General features: G+C 59.2%; 1 protein-coding gene across 2 annotated transcripts; it reads right to left on the bottom strand.

The window, feature by feature from the left end:
- Positions 1-6,387: 6,387 nt before the first annotated feature.
- Positions 6,388-16,573, bottom strand: C7H15orf39 (chromosome 7 C15orf39 homolog). 2 transcript variants are annotated; one of them, XM_001102160.5, is made up of 3 exons: positions 16,396-16,573; positions 9,713-12,514; positions 6,388-7,799 (listed from the first exon to the last, which is right to left on the bottom strand). In XM_001102160.5, the coding sequence occupies exons 2-3, from the start codon at positions 12,462-12,464 to the stop codon at positions 7,432-7,434; spliced, it is 3,120 nt and encodes a 1,039-aa protein (XP_001102160.3). In that variant the 5' UTR covers positions 12,465-12,514; positions 16,396-16,573; the 3' UTR covers positions 6,388-7,431. The 2 variants fall into 2 exon arrangements, with proteins under 2 accessions (XP_001102160.3, XP_077796009.1); XM_077939883.1 differs by lacking the exon at positions 16,396-16,573 and adding an exon at positions 15,395-16,334.
- Between the last annotated feature and the right edge of the window lie 297 nt (positions 16,574-16,870).

Here is a 16,870-nt window from a genome sequence, read left to right as displayed (position 1 = left end):
GTTTGGATACTTGTCCCATCCACGTCTCGTGTTGAAATGTGATCCCCAATGCTGGAGGTGGGGCCTATAGTGTGAGGTGTTTGGGTCGTGGTGGGGGATCCCTCGTGAATGGTGTAGTGCCCTCCCCATGGTAATGAGTGAGTTTTCTAATTTTCTTTTTCTTTTTCTTTCTTTCTTTTTTTTTTTTTTTTTTCCTTGAGACAGAGTCTCACTCTGTTGCCCAGGCTGGAGTGCAGTGGCGCAATCTTGGCTCACTGCAACCTCCGTCTCCCAGATTCAATGAGTGAGTTTTCTATTAGTTCACTGGAGAGCTGATTGCTTAAAGAGGTTGATGCCTCCCCTCTCTTGCTTCCTCTCTCACCATGCAACACGCCTGCTCCCTCTTTGCCTCCCACCAGGAGTAAAAGCTTCCTGAGGCTTCACCTGAAGCCTAGCAGATGCTTGTACAGCCTGCAGAACTGTGAGGCAAATAAACCTCTTTTATAAGTTACCCAGTCTCAGGGCCAGGCACAGTGGCTCACGCCTGCAATCCCAGCACTTTGGGAGGCCAAGGCGGGTGAAATACTTGAGGTTAGGATTTCAAGACCAGGCTGGTTAACCTGGTAAAACCCCATCTCTACTTAAAATACAAAATTAGCCAGGCATGGTGGTGCATACCTGTAATCCCGGCTACTTGGGAGGTTGAGGCATGAAAATTGCTTGAACTGGGAGGCAGAGGTTGCAGTGAGCTGAGATCATACCATAGCACTCTAGCCTGGGCCACAAGAGCAAAACTCTATTTCAAAACCCTTCCTCTACTAAAAATACAAAAAATTAGCTAGGCATGGCGGTACATGCCTGTAATTCCAGCTACTCAGCAGGCTGAGGTAGGAGAATAGCCTGAACCCAGGAGGCAGAGGTTGCAGTGACTTGAAATCATACCACTGCACTCTAGCCTGGGCAATAGAGCTAGACTTCCTCTCAAAAATAAATAAATAAACAAACATAAATAAATAACCCAGTCTCAGGTATTCCTCTAGAGCAACACAAAACAGGCTAATACAGCCTCCACACTTAGTGTCCACTGGACCTGACACTCAATGGTCTTGACTCTGCCATTAACAGGCAGACTATGACAGAGTTGTTCCCCTGCTCTGCCTCAGTTTGTCCTCTCTCAGCTGAGCAGAGCAGGGATAATTGCTTCTCATGTGGGCCACAGGACAAAACAAAGCCCCGAGTCCCACAGGAAGGTAGGTGGGCTACGTCCAAGGAAAGACAGACCTGGGGCAGTATTTTATGTCCCCGGCGTGGCAGAGGGACGTGGAGAAGATGCTTCCTTTGTCGGCAAGGGAGAAGGGAAGATAAGCAGAGAGGCGCCAGACACCGGCCTCACCCCCACCTCCCCCACCCCACACCAGGCCCGTTCCCACTTAGCCCCCAACTCAGGCTGCACCATTCTTCTTACAGTCAGCGTGACTTCCCAGCCAAGCTGACGGAAGCTGACAGCTTGGATTCATCAGGGACAGCATGTAGTGTATGTAGTGTGCAGGATGGAAGTGGAGAGGGGACACGGGAGCAGTGGTGTCAGGTCTGGGGCTGCCAACATGGTACCTGCCCTGGCTGTGGGCAGACCATGCTGGTCCACCCTGCCAGATGTGGCCTCTGATACTAAGGTGTCCGAGTTCCAGGCCAGGACTGGAGCCAGACTCCCCTTGGGGCAGGGGACACAGTCCACATAGACATCACTTGTGCTTTGGGCAAAGCTAGCTGGACAAATGAATGGGAGGGGACCTGCTGGAGGGTAAAACTGGGCCTGGACTACTCAGACCTGCCTCTGTGACAGGACGGTCCCGTCCTTCCAGTCAGACTCCTGAGCTGGAAGCCCACCCAGCCAGGAAGTGGGGAAGGGGTGGCCTGCAGTCTCCCTTGAGTCTGTAGCCCCTCCCACCCAAGGGAGCTCCATAAAAATAGACGCAGAGTCTGGGCATGGTGGCTCACCCCTGTAATCCCAGCACTTTGGGAGGCCAAGGTGGGCAGATCACGAGGTCAGGAGATCGAGACCATCCTGGCTAACACGGTGAAACCCCGTCTCTACTAAAAATACAAAAACAAAATTGGCCAGGCATGGTGGTGGGCACCTGTAGTCCCAGCTACTCAGGAGGCTGAGGCGGGAGAATGGGGTGAACCCATTCTCAGGAGGCGGAGCTTGCAGTGAGTCGAGATGGCGCCACTGCAACCCAGCGTGGGCGACGCAGAAACACCAGGTGCTTCTTCCAGCTGCCGGCTGCTTCCTGGCGTGGCCTTCAGGACCCTGAATGAGTCAAGATGGGTCTGCCAGCGGCTGGGGGCAGGGGGAAAGCTGGGCAGGTGTGGGAAAGCTGGGAAGGTGATGGGCCCTCAGGGCTGAGCCCCTTCTGCCCGGGGGGCCTTGGTGACACGCCTGCTGCTGAGCTCAGCCCAAGAAGTCAGGGCCTGGTGCCAAGTAGCCTCTCCACTTGCGAGGACAGTCCTGGGATCGTTATCCCTCTGGCCAGGGCTCAAGTATCCAGGCTGTAGAAGGGCCAGCAGCCAGAAAGAAGGGGGCTGTGGGTGTGGGTCCCCCAGCAGTGAGGGGCCTTGGTGGACAGGGCCCCCAGTGAGCAGGATGAGGGGGAAGGGAGACTGAGCTGTACCTCCCACCCCGCCGAGATCTGTGGTACCAGGCTCCAGAGGGGACCCTCGGGGGAGACCAGTAGGAAGGAACTGCTACAGATGCCTTTGGGAACCTACTCTGCAGGGCTGGGCCAGCTGGAGGTTTAGGGCCCACATCAGAGGGGTGGGCCGGGTGCCACAAAGAATGAGACTTCCTGCTGGGGTTGCAAGGAAAGCAAATCTGGTGTGCAGAGGGGCACCCACTGAGCTGGCAGAGGCCTCCCCACCAGTCCCAGGAATGCTGGAGAACAGGCTGCCAGGTGATTGGGGTCAGAAGCACCCTGGAGGCCAGGGGAGAGGTCTAAGCTAACTCCAGATGGGATAGCTTTCACAGGTCTAGAAGAAAGCTCCAAGCTGGCAACACCCAGATGGGGCTGGGCTACCAAGGGCTGGGGGCTGGGGATGCCCACTGGCCTCTGGGGAAGCACCAGGCAGATCTGGTGGGGACCAGTCCTTTAGCAGCTAAGGACTCTTGTGGCCTACTGGGCTTAGAGATGCCAGGGTGGCAGCAGATGGCGAGGTGGGGCTGGCAAAGACCTGGCCTCTGGAAGCTGGGGTCCTGGTATGTCCATGGGGCCAGGAAGTGAGTGAGAGCAAGGCCTCACTGAGGAGCCGTCAAGGCCTCAGCAGGAGGCAGAGAAGCCCTAGCTTCCTGTGCAGTGGGGCCCCAAGCTGAAGCCGCAGCCCCTCTGAGGGTGTGGTGGGGTTGGGTCTAAGAGGTTTACAGGGTTTGAGGAGGTGCAGCCACCAAGCTTGGGACCCCAAGTTCTGAATTATATGTAGGAGAGGAGCTAGGGGATACAGGAGGGGCCTGCCCTGGTCCCATCATCCAGGTCTGAGGAGGAAAAGGGTCTGCAGATCCTTATCGGAGGCTCTTGGACAAGGAGGCAAGGGATCCCCTGCCAAACCCAGTAATCATGGAAAAGGACCCTTGAGGTCCTTCCAAGGGGTTCAGCACCCCTTCCTAGGACCCTGGGTTCAAATTGTCCCAAGAAATCACAGGGACCTGGAAGCTGGACCCCTTTTGGACAGAGGCAGGATGTGGCAGGAACAGTTGCCAGGCAAGCTGAGGCTATGGGCTGTGGCAGAAGGGGTCAAGGGCTCGTCGACACCGACACCTCTGAGTGGGCCATAGCTAGAACACCCAGAGTTGGAGTCTTCACGGAGGCAGCAGTGGCGTCAAGGAGGCCCTCAGCTTCCCGCCAGCCTGGAAAAGGGGTCCATGTGCAGCATGAGAGACAGGAGGGGCTCGGCAGCACTCCCCCAATCCCATCTCCAGAGGCAGACAGTGCTCCGGAAGAGCTGTACTGGGTGCTCCCCGCTGAGGGGGTGTCTGGAGGAGGCGTCTTGGGGAGCTGCCCATGGAGAGAGCACAGCACACAGCCAGCAGCAAAGCTGTGTCCACGGGCTAAAGCACCCCCGCGGCCCTCCTCCCGCACCAGCTGGGGGAGCAGGCTGGGCTGGGAGTTCAGCTCCCCCATCTCTGGCACTAGAACTGCAGGGTGAGAAGAGTCACAGCCAGTCAGGTCAGAGTCGGGTCCTGCTCCCGGGATCCCCAGAGGAGGTTTGAGGGAGACCCAGCTGGCTCAACTCAACCCCCTGAGTGAGAACAAACTCACAGGAAGAGGGACATCAATGAGGCCAGGAGTGGCAGAGGGAAGGAGGCGTCTGGCGTCACCAAGGGGCTTTGGGGTCTTAATAACACCCGCAGACATGGGCATTGCCAGCAGCGACAGGGCAGAACGAGGCCTCAGGAAAAGCAGGGCTCAGCACCAGGGTCCCTGCCGAGGCTGGGTTGGGGTGGTGCAGTGCTGAGCCTGGCTGGAGGTGCTGTTCCCTACGAGACGACTGTCCGGGGAGCCCCTCTCCCCCTCCCAGCTCCTACTCTGAGTCCCCCAAGACAGGACTGTCGTCCTTCCCACTACCTTGCTAGCTCCACTTCTGTCAGCAAAGCCAGCCGCCCAGGCCCTTTGCCTTTTCTACTGGGCTAGGGTGCCAGGTGGGAGGATGGGAAGGCTGGGCCTCACACCTGAGCCCCATCCTTAGGTGGACCTGCTCGGGTCTCCTTGAGGGGTGGGGTGGGGCCAGCACACTGCGCTGCCCTCACTCCTTCCTTGCCCTACGGGTGGCAGCCAGGTAGGGCGCTGCCTCCCTCAGACTAGGAGTCTTGGGCAGTCTGGTTCCTGCCCCCACCACCTCAGGCTGGGGTCCCTGGGACACTGTCGTATCTTCTCCCTTGGACTAGAACTCTCAAGGCCAGGTTAAGTCTCTCCCCCTCAGACTGGAGCCGGAAGGGGAAGAGGGCCTCCCTGGATAGAGCAGTGTCAGAGAGCAGCACCTCACTCCAGCCAGGCCTGGCTCCACACCACCCCAGCCTGGCCTCTCCACCATTCTGAGTCCTCTGGGGCCACAGGAGAACCCAGGTGCTGAGCCCTGCCTGTTCTGAGCCCTCACTCTGTCTGGTCACCATTGGCAAGATGTGTGTCAGGCATGCAGCAGGGGTACAGGTGTGAAGGGAGAGGAGAGGACGGAGCGAAGGGAGGACCAAAGGAAAAAGAATAAAGAGCTCATCACTCCGTTAAGGTGTTGACGATGAGATGGATGTGACTGATGGGGCTGACGAGGTGCCCATGGCTGCCAGGGCCTGGGGGATCCAGGGTTCAGAAACTCCACCTCCAATGCAGTTCTTTCCTCCCTGTAGGAGTAGCCTCAAATGATTCCACGTGGCTCACACCCCCATTCCTCAGGTTGTGGGACTGAGTCCCTGGGTTGCTGGATTTCTAGCCAGGCTTCCAAGCCCTATCCCTGTTCCTGTTCCTTCTAGTTCTGGGAGCTCCAGCCTCACCTGGGGATTTTCCTGTTCCAGACTCACCAAGACTGCACGTGTGGTTCTCTATCCAAACCCCACTTTGCATGTGATTTTGCGTTTGTCTTCAAAGCCCAATTCAGGTACCACCTCTTCTGGGACCCATGGACCCTCCACCCAGGTTGTCATTGCAGTGGCCACAACGTGTTGTGGTTACCTATCCCTTCCCAGCCCACTAGCTCTTTGTGGGCCTATACGAAGTGTAAGGGGACAATGGCAGTTGCCACTCCAAATCCCAGCCTAGTGTTAAGGCCAGGCTGGCAGAAGAGGGACAGCGCAGCTGGGTCCAGTGACCACCACCAGGATGCCGCACAGGTCCAGCAAGCTCCAGTGGACTGGCCCCTGGCCCAGGGGGAGTGGGAAGACAGCCCCAGGAAGCCACCCTAGCTGCCCTGAGAACAAGCCTCTGGGGGAATAGAGCCTGGCAGGGGCGGGGTCTCTAGAGGGTGGGCCCAGCGCACCACCCCCCATCCCGCAAGCTAAGGTCAGTGGGTTGCATGGTCACCAGCCATGGGGAGGTCTTGACAGTTCTACCCAGACCATGAAAGACATGCTTGGCCCTGGGAGAGGGGCACGTGCTGGGGTCTAATAACCAGCATTTCTCACCAGGCAGTAGCCCACAGACCAACCACCACCAGGACCCACAGGGCCTCAGGAGAGAGGGCTTTCCCAGAGCAAGCAAGTATGTACGTGAGAGGGGTCCACAGAGCCACAGCCATCTGCACAATGGTGCAGGAGCCACCCAGCACCTTCTGGACTGGGAGCAGGGAGAGCAGCCTGCAAGCAAAGGGCTAGGCACACAGTGACGGAACACGAAACCCACCATCCCCAAACACACGGCCAGGCCCCACTTCCAAAAACAAGCCAGATACTTTAATGGGCTGCCTCCAGGGCCCATCACAATCCCTTAAATAAGGCCCAGAGCTTGCCAGCCTTTGGTTCAGCTCAGCACTCCGCAGGCAGGTGGCTCACAGCAGGCCTGGCTGATGGGCTCTAGCTTGGGGAGCAGCAGGATCCTCAGTCCAGATCTTCAGACCTTCTAGGACTGAGCTGCCACTCAGCCCACCTGCATCAGTCCCTGAGTCCCAGCAGCTGCTTAGCTTCTAGAAAACGTAAGTTTCCTGGGATAATGCCAGGAGTGGGGGAGGCAGTTTGAAGCACTGATGTCAATTCAGGACAGGCCTGGGGCCTCCTGGGGTGGCAGCAGCAGGCCCAGAACAAGGACACCAGCTCCAGGCTGCATCCCTGCACCAACAGCGGGGACTGGGAGCAGGGAGTGCAGGCTCCCTCAGGGAGCTCCAGCCTGGAGTGGGGCCAACCCAACCCCAAATGCTGGAGGTGACTCCTCAAAGTGAGTCACACCCACTGTCTAAGGTACCACTCTATGACAGCCAAGTCCTAGGACACATGAAGACTTTCTATAGGAAGGTTCTCTGCCTCCAATTCTAGGCCCTGTCCCAGGGAAGAAGCAGAGAGCAAATCATGACAGGGTATGGACAGGGTATGTGTCAGGCAGCATCCCCACGACAACCCTGTGAGGTAGCTTGTGTTGTCCCATTTTACACATGGGGAACGAGGGCTCAGCAGAGGTGAAGTTTCTTGCCCAGGTCCTGCAGCAAGAACACGAGCCGGGATTCAACCCCAGGTCTGTCGGGCTCCAAAGCCCATGTGTGTTCTCTAGGCAAGAAATAGGAAGTAGTCCCATCCAATAAAGACTCTCGTGTTAAAAGCTCAGGGGCTCTCAGCCCACCCTAGGTGGGCCCCAGGGTCAGAGCTGGAACCCCTCCAAGGGAGCAGCCCCAGCCCCAGCACCCACTCCTGGCCCTGGGGCAGCTGGGCAGGCACAAGGGAAGGGTGGAGAGTGATCACTATACACACAGCACTGGCAACCAGTGCTACAGGTGATGGCTCTGGCTGTCCAGTAGCTGTGGGCAGGGTGAAGGCCGGTCTGGTCTTGATGACTTGTGGCCCCATGTGGGCAGAGCCAGGCCATTGAGCCAGGCGGTCTCCAGCAGACTGCGGAAGCGGGCCTTCAGTGTGGGGCCAGGTGGGCTGGCACAGGCAGCAGGGGTAGGGGAGGCAGCACAGGACTCTTCCCCAGCAGCTGCCTCTGCTTTCTCCGGGCCAGGGGTTGGTGGCTTCCTCCCTGGCTTCCTGACCTTGGGGGCCGGTGACTTCCGAGCCAGGGCTAGGCTCTCTGGCTCATCTCTGGCCAAAGTGGGCTCTGAGGAGGACACAGCTCCAGCCTCAGTGTCAAAGTCACCTGGAAAACGAACACATAGTCAGCCTGCAGACCCCATACCCTCAGGTCCCACCTCCTGGCCTCCAAAGCCATCCAAACAGTGGTTCTGCTCTACCCCAAGTCAGGCTGGCGTCACAACTCTTCCCCACACATGCCCACTGGCCAGACCATCCAAGCCAAAAAGATGTGCTTCTCCCCTGGTGACACCAGAAACTCCATCTGATGAGGGTACTGCTCAGGAGAGGCTGTTTGGGTACAAGGATGACACCAAAGGGGCTAAGCAGGTCAGGAACCATTGGCCTGGTCCAATACCCATTGTCCAGATGGAAAACTGAGTCATGGGAACATAACTCGTCAGAGGACCATGCCATGTAAGACAGCCATCATGTTTCTGCCATACCAGCCCCAGAACCCAAGCCCAAGCCCGAGGCCGAGCCCAGGTAGGGACTGCCCTAACAGCCATGCTGGGGGAGCATAGGAACCCACAAGAAAGGAAAGCAGGGATAACTGTCTGGGGGCACACACAGAAAGGCGGCCCCCAAGCGGGGAGGGAGTGAGGACAGGGGCAACAAAATTCAGCCAGAGACCGGAAGCCTGGTCTCAGTCACTTCCTTCCCAGGCCCCCGATTCTTGCAAGCTCCAGTCAAAGCAGCCGCGGACTATGCGGAGTGCCCAGACTCTACTGCCAATCAGGCAGCCCAGGAGAAATGGACCTGACCCTCTCTGGGCCCCAGACAGCCCAACTATATGGGAAGAGGACTGAGCTAGGCAGCCAAGCCCTGAGAGATTCAGGACCCTCAATCAGTAACAGACTGCCTGAGTCTGGATTTCCTTTGCATCCCATTAAGGCATCTGCTCCAATTTTGTAGGTATTCAGGGATCAGGGATTTTGGTCAGCCAGCTCCTAAGCTCATCTCATCTGCCACCTCACTGCCTCAGGCCCTTCCCCATCCTAACCAGGTAAGGGCCCAGGACAAGGCTGCCACTATGGGGATGGAACTAGAAACAGTTTCTACAGGGAAGAGGCTGGGCAGTGGAAATGGGAGAGGGTGGAGGCAGCAGGGAGAGGAAAACTAGAGGGGCCTCAGGCTGCGATCCCAGGTGTACTGATGCAGGAGGGACAAGGACAGAATCCACTTGGTCCCATCACCAGATCTCTAGCTGAAGAAGCGTGATCATACACACCACACAACACTTCGGCAGTTGTGTGGTCCTCCAGAACATAAAAAGAAAACAAGCTGGAGAACAGTAGGCACGAGACATCGTTTAGTAGAGGAAAAGCAAACCACAAAACAATGCGATTTATGGGCACACTTCTGTGTATGGAAGGGCCAGCGAGGACTGCAAAACTACGCATTCATAAAGGCAACTGTGGCCCTCACCAGGCATGAGGAGCTTTGTGAAAGGGGGTGCCATTCACCGACATGGAAGAGAACTGAGGGTGGGAAGTGAGCCGAGGGGAAGGCTCGGGAGTGTGATTTGGGATGAGTTCACTGTGGGAGACCCAGGGGCAGAGGCCCAGCACGCAGTGGGTTATTTAGGGCTAGAGTTCAGAAAGGGGAGGCTGGAGAACGGGGAAATGATCTCAGCTAGAAAACAGGGCCTAACCAGAGCACTGGAAACACTGCACCAAAGCTGGAGAAGGCACAGGCAGAGGAGGGAATCCAAGAAGGTGCAGCACCAGGGGAGACTGAGGAGTTTCCATGGGGACAGAGCAGCCGGCATGTTCAGAAGACTACAAAGGAGGCTATGAAGGTGCTCACTGATGTCTGGAGGGTCAAGGGGTGGGGGTACCTAGAGCCCACCCTAGAGCCCCCTACCCAGGCAGGAGTCCTTGGAATCACGCAGCCCCAGCTGTGACGCACTCACACAGCACACACACCTGTCACTTGCTCACACAGCTCCGGTGGCCACTGGGGCTGCCCCATGCTCACCCAGCTGGCGGCGTACACAGTCACGCCACTGCAGGCCGAGAAGGTCGGGGTAAATGTCAGGCAGCTGGCGCAGCGCCAGTAACTTCAGCATGCGCGAGGTGCAGCCCGGCAGGGCGAGCTCCCGCAGTGCCCGCTCCTCCGACAGCGTGGTGGGCCGCAGCTCCACACGATGCTCCTGCAGCACATGGTCCACAGAAGCGGGTGGCAGCCGAGGAAAGAGCCGTTCCTTCACCAGGTGGATGGGCACGAAGATGGCACCAGCTCGCACCACATGGGGGAAGGGGCACCGGTGGGTGCGATCGAAGCGCTGCAGCTGGGACAGTAGCTTGGTCAGCAGCCCCTGCACACCCTGGCAGTCCTGCCACGCAGCCTGGCCCCAGGGCCCAGCCGTCTCTAGCCACTCGCGAAGCTTCTCTGGAGGAGAGTGGGCCACGGAGCCAGAAATAGCATCACACAGGGACGCGTGTAGTCCTGTAAAGTGCTGCTCCGGGGAGTCCCCTGGGGCTGAAGTAGATGCCGGAGCAGGGCCTGCAACTGGAGCTGGAGCTGGATCCCGGGCTGAAGCTGGAGCCTGAGCTGGAGCCGGAGCAGGGGATGGAGCTGGAGCAGGGGCAGGGGAGGCCACCGCTACGGCTGGAGAGCTGGGCAGTGCCAGGCTGAAGCAGGTCACGGACAAGGGCTGTTGAGCGAGAATCCGCAGTCCAATGGGCCCAGATGTGGGGGTGGGCGCAGGCTGTGTGGGAGCAGGAGCTGAGTTGGGTGTGGACGGGACCACAGCTGCAGGCAAAGGTGCTGGACGGAGGATCTTGAACTTTCGGAACATGAAGGCCACAGAGCTGTGGAAGTTGGTACTTGGCATAGCATCTGCGGTCACTGGCACCCCAGGCAAGCCTGGTGCTTCTGTGTCTATCTTTTTCAGGCCTGGCAGATCTGACACCATGTTGCCCACATCCGGCACGTCCATGGCTGCAGTGGGCTTGGCATGCTCCACAGGACTGGGAGCCTTGATGTGCGAGGCCTCTGCTGTGGGCTTCCTCACACTCAAATCCAGGGCTACCTCCTCTTTAAGTGAGCCCCTTAGGGGCTTACTCCCTGACGGGCCCTCCTGGGCGGGTGGGGTCCCCCTGCAGCCTTTGTCCTGAAATTCATTGGTGGCCGGAGTTGAGTCAGGCTCAGCTGTGGCAGAGTCAGGTTCAGTTGTGGCCTCGGGTGCCGGCACATCCAGATAGTCACGGTAGGGAGCCAGGCTGAAGACATTGTCAATGACAGGCATTGGTGGAGAGCTGGGTGGCCTTGCACCCTCCTTCTGTGGAAAAGACTGGCACTCCCGGGCACAGGGGGGCAGTGCTGGGGGGGTACAGGGAATTGGACTGTCTCGGATGACGATGGGCGGCCCAGAGTGCTCACTGAGCCGGGGCTGGAGCTGCTCTTTCCTGCAGCTGGGCAGCCAGGTCTTCTCTTCGGCTTCCTGTGCAGGCCTCACAGGCTCTGAGCAGGGCTGGCTCGCTGGCAAAGGCTGGCATGCCCTCTGGAAGGCACCAGGCTGTGGCACAGCCCGCATATTGTTCTGGGAAGGTGGCGTCCCTCCAAGCCCAGGGGATGCTCCATAGAGAGAAAGGTCATCCCGGGCATAAGGAAAACTCAGTGTCTGGGGGGCAAAGTCCAATGGGCACCGTGGAGCAAGAGGCGGCTCCAGCTTGAGGCCTGGAGAGGGTGCTGGGAGAGGGGCAGAGGGGTAGGGGTACGTGTCCAGTCCCAGCGGGGGAATGTAAGGTGTCTGGGCTGCCTGCTGCCTCAGGTAGGGGCTGCCCAGCCCACCAGCCTGGTACCCGGTCCCCTTGTGGCCCCCCAGAGGCTGCAGGGGAAGTGCTGGGCTGTACCTACCCTGCTTCTCTGGGTGGCGACAGGCTGGAGGGCAAGGCAGAGCCTGTGGAGGGTGGGATGGTGGGTAGTGGGTGGGCCCGGTGTCCTGACAGGGTGGCCCCAGGGGCTGGGCCAGCTGGGTCCAAGGACTTGGCCCCTCGGACATTACTTGCTTGGAGTTCCTAGGATAAGGACCTGTGTACCTGGAGGCCAGGAAGCCCGTGCTGTGGATGGTCTGATACTTCTCCAGGAAGGGCTGGCATGGGGAGAAGCTCCCTGAGGAGTCTTTACTGGACCCCCCAGCTGGCACCCCCCGCAAGAAGGTGCCATCCAGGGTCTGACCCTTGCTAGGAGCTGGGGCCAGAGAGCAGGGTGGGTCAGCTGAGGGCAACAGGGGCCCAGTCACCAGAGTCCAGTCAACATCCAGTGGCCTCTTCACCGCTCCTTCCCCTAGGCAAGTTGAGAGCCCATAGCACAGAGGGTTGCGGTAGACAGGTTTGGGCGCTGCCAGCGGCGGACCTGGGTAGGAGTGACCCTGGGGACTGAAAGGCAGGAGCTCAACAGGGCTGGAGTCCTGCATCTTCTCAGAGCCTTCTGCTGGCGAGCGGTAGAACAGGCAGTTGGTCAGCAGGTTGTCCGTCCGAAGTGGGGGTCCTGCCATACTGGTAGAATACAAGGGTGGGTATGGGGTCCAGGACGCCAACTGCTCAGACTCGGCCTTGGGAGTACCTGCCATGGGGCAGGAGAAGTAGGACCCCTTGTAGGTGCAGGGGTCCTGGTTACCAACAGAGTGGGGCAGGCTGTGCTCAGGCCCCGAGTCTGTCTCTAAGCGGGGCAGTTTGCCATACATCACAGGCCCCAGGGTTCTCACGGGTCGCTTCTCTGCCATCGCTGTGAAGGTTTCGAGCCCTCCTGGGCCCCTGCTACTCAACTTCTGACCTGGGACAGAGAGAGAAAGGCAGGGGCTGTCAGGAAAACAGGCTACAGGCAAAGCAGCAGACGGCTGCTGCTCTCATCAGCTCACTGCTACACCTAAGAACCTGGCACTTAATTGATGCTCAGTTAAGACTGTGAGTGCATGAGCCACAGGGCAGAGCTTTCCAATTCGTGTTTGTATTCTTTTGAGGCAGGGTCTCACTCTGTTGCCCAGGCTGGAGTGCAATGACATGAACTTGGCTCACCACAGTCTCAGCCTCCTGGGCTCAAGTGATTCTCCCAACTTCCAAGGAGCTGGGACCACAGGCACCTGCCACCACGCCTGGCTAATTTTAGTATTTTTTGTAGAAACAGGATTTTACTGTGTTGCCCACAGGCTGGTCTTGAATTCCTGTACTGAAGTGATCCTCCCACCTTGGCCTCCCAAAGTGCTGAGATCACAGGCATGAACCACCCACTGCACCTGACCCCAACCTGTATATTTTAAGCTGCAGAACCCTTTGTTTAATGAATTATTCTACACAGAACCTCCACCCACCCCTACTCCAGGAGCCCCTTCTGTTCGATTTTCCTCCATACAACTCCCAAGACCCCCTCCTTCTTGGGATTTCAGAATTTGCAGGGGCACTGGGTCTGAGGGTCACTTGGCATACCCTGCCCCCCACCCCCTCATATACAGATGAGAAGACCCATTTATCCCCAAATCACCAATGAAATAGACACAACGAGAAGCAGGCCTCCTGCCTCCCACCACGGGGTCCTATTCCAAGATGCCATAGTGACGCCCACTGCAGCCAAAACATGGAATCTGAGTATTGTCTACAAATTCACAGATTTCCTGTGACACTCCTCTGACCTGCTGATCTTGTCAAAATGGCAGAGTCGAGTCTCCAGCCCAGGTCCCTAGGCCCAAAGCCAATGCTGAGATACTGGACTTGGCTCTGGAGAACAGTCCCCTAGGAGAGGTAACTGGGAACATCAGCCTGTACAAGCCACACTCCTCTCACCCCACTCCTCCTCCTCTGCAGGAGAGTCAGGGCAGCCCAGCAGATGGTGCTACAGCACCAGCAGGAACGTCCCAGAGCATGAGGAGCCTGGATCCACCCCTACCCCCAAGCTGCAGATGGCACATGCAGGGGCAAGATAGCCTCAAGGGCACGTGTGAAAGTCCAGGGAGGTGGCTGGGTGCGGTGGCTCACACCTGTAATCTGAGCACTTTGGGAGGCTGAGATGGGTGGATCATTTGAGGTCAGGAGTTCAAGACCAACCTGACCAACATGGTGAAACGCTGTCTCTACTAAAAACACAAAAAAATTAGCCGGGCATGGTTGTGCATGCCTGTAGTCCCAGCTACACAGAAGGCTGAGGCAGGAGAATTGCGTGAACTCAGGAGGCAGAGGTTGCAGTGAGCCAAGATTGTGCTACTGTACTTCCAGCCTGGAAGTTCCCATCTCAAAAAAAAGGAGGGGAGGGGAGGGGAGTCCAGGGAGGGAGGCCCCAGGGGCCACAGAGTGCTACTTAGCCACTACTCCCATTGTATTGATGGAAAAACTACATGCTTCAGAAAGACTAAGCTCTAAGACAAGACCAAGGAAGGATGGGAACTGAGGTCCCTCGGGGCAGGAGGCACCCAGTAACCCATGAGGGGCTCATCTGAAGCCCTTCTGCTGGGGCCACACTGACTTGCCTCTACCTCCCCCAGCCAGCACCCTGCTCCTGGAAGCTCTCAGTGGCTTAGAAAGGACCACCCAGCTCAATCTTGCTATGACTAAGGCAAAGTGTCACAGGTTTCAGTGACACCGGCAAGCAAGGACCAGCCCTCTCCTTGCTTCTTCAAGTTGGAGCCAATGACAGCCACAGGCTGAGTTAGACCAGCACGTTTTGGGGCTAGGAAGGGCAAGCCTAGTGTGGGGCCAATGCCCACTCCCACACCAAGGCAGACTCAGAAAGCAAGGTGGTTCATCTGGACAGAACCCCACATCTCAGGCCAGCCTAGAGAAGACATGGAGGAGCCATTAGGACACAGGTGACAGTCCCAACAACAGTGTCCTATGATAGAAACCTGCTATCGAGGGGTGAAAGCCCCCATCTCACTCCACAGCAATGCTGTGAGAAGGAATTGTAGGGTTTTGGGGTATGGACCCTGCCCACCCTACCCTTGGGACACTCTGGGTTAAGTGTTGACTTCGGTCTCACCTCCCCCACACGCTCCTTGGGGTCTGCTGGGTCCCCACCCCCAACCCCAGGAGTCCCTCTCTCCTGGGCCTCAGCCCAAGGAATACCCTCTGCCCTGGAGACTTCTTGAGGCCCTTAACTGGGACCCAGCCAATAGACAGGAGACCACCTGGGACCCTCAAGAGTCTTCGTGGGAGGGGTGGTGGCTTCAGGGAGCCAACACAGAACTCTTAGGGACGTGGGAATGACCTTATCTCCTGCCAGGAGGAGGTGGAAAGCCCAGGATACACTCCCTCAAGGGAGACTCCTCCTCCACTCAAGACAGTTGCCAAAATGTAGGTGCCTCCTTCCCAGACCCATACTAAAGCAAGCAAGCTCTCGGACAGGGCAGGTGCCCAGGAAGCAGGCTCAGGTCATCTTTGAGAGGTAGCTCTGTTGATCCTCTGCCAAGCTCCAATGTCACTCAACCAGCACCCAGGCCAGGGTTCCAGAGAAGAGCCCACCACCGCAGCACTACCACTGCCTTACACAGTGGGAAAGGAAACAGCTCTCTGTTCCCACTTTCAGCTTCTAGGTGCCTAGGGATGGCCGATGGTAAACATCAGGATGAAGAGCGAGATTCCTGCCCAACTCTGGCCAGCATGTGGATTCTCCTGGAGGGCTGAATCGGGCCTCGCCGAATGTTCTCCCATCTCCCACCTTCCCTACCTGAGGCTCCGGACTCTCCAGACGCTACAATCCAACCTGGGGCAGCCCAAATTCTCCAGTGGAGGGGAAAGCGAAAGGGATCGGTCTCTATCCCCTTTGCCCTAGCCGCCCTGAGCATAACTCTGGTGCCTAGGGCCCACAGCCGACTTAGCTTTGAGGCTGCCGCCGCGCCCGACCTGGCGGGCTTCCGGGTGTCCCCAAGCCCCTCCCGGCAGCGCCGAGACGCACGTGCATCCAGCAGGCTGACACACAGGCCGCCGCCACGCATGCAAACCCGTGCCTGCACGTACGTGCATGGCCCACATCTGCACACACGCCATTCCAGAACTGCGCTCTCCCCTCGCTCTGGCCCCGGGCACACGTGTGCATGCAGGCAGGCCCGCGCACCCAGCCCCACACCGACGCCCGCAGACCGGCTGGAGATCCCGGAGCAGGGGCGGCCCGGCCGCAGGGTCCGGGCAGCCTCCGCCTCAGGGCGATCCCGCCAGCCTGGGCTGAGGCCAGACGGGTGAGTCAAGAGGTGGCGAAAAAACCGCAGGGCCGTCCCATCCCAGCAGGGCGCGTCCAGGGCCCCGCGGCGCCTCAGCGCCCGCCGCCCCCAGGCCCAGCCCTCCAGTGCCCCCTTGTCCCCTACCTCCCCCCAACGCCCTCCCCCGGCAATCCACTTGAGCAGGGCCCTGCGGGAGGCCCGAGGGCTCGGCCTGAGTTCCTTCTGGCCAGATTGGGCGCCTGGCCTCCGCCGGAGATCCAGGGCGCTAGCAGGCCCCGGGAGCCTCGAAGTCCAGGGAAAGTCGGAGCAGCGGCGCCACCCCTGCCCCGCAGCCCGGTCGCGGAGGGCCGGCGGCAGCCAGAAGCTGCAGCCCCTCGGCCCAGACGCGGCGCGCTCCGTCCCCAGGCCGGCCGGTAGGGGCGCCCTGGAGCAGCGCCATCCGCCCCTTCCCCACGCGCCGCCCGCAAACTCGGCCCAAGTTTCCGCGCCCGCCGAGCTGGCGAGCTCCTACCCGCAGAGCGCCAGGTCTCCCGCCGCCGCTACCCCAGGCCGCCTCCGCGTCCGCATCCTCCAGCGTCGCCCAGGCCGCGGGTCCTAGTACGGCCGGGCCCTGCGCGAGAAGTCGCGGTGAACAGCAAGCTCCGAGCAACCCTCCTCACTGCCGTTCGCGCCGCCGCCGGGCGCCGTCTGCGGTCCCGGGCGGGGCGGGCTGGGGGCGGGGCGGGGGCGGGGCGGCTCGCAGGGTGGGGGCAGAGCCCGGCCCCGCCTCTGGGAGCCTGCGCTCCTGTGTGCAGCGGGTGCCGGGGCCAGCGTGGGGCCAGCTTGCCGGGAGCGGGCCGCGGGCGCTGTGCACCGCCGGTACCCGCCACGCTCCACGAACCAGTGCCCGGCGGGCCGGTCACGCGCCTTCAGTCGCTCCGTTAGATCGTTCATTCACTGCCACTTTCTAGCGATGTGACCTTGCGCCTGCCACTTGACCTCGCTGA

This window comes from Macaca mulatta, chromosome 7, assembly GCF_049350105.2.
Source record: "Macaca mulatta isolate MMU2019108-1 chromosome 7, T2T-MMU8v2.0, whole genome shotgun sequence".
In the NCBI taxonomy this organism is placed as follows: Eukaryota; Metazoa; Chordata; class Mammalia; order Primates; family Cercopithecidae; genus Macaca; species Macaca mulatta.
The sequence above is the reverse complement of the archived record's forward strand: the minus strand, read 5'-3'. Positions and strand labels throughout refer to the sequence as shown.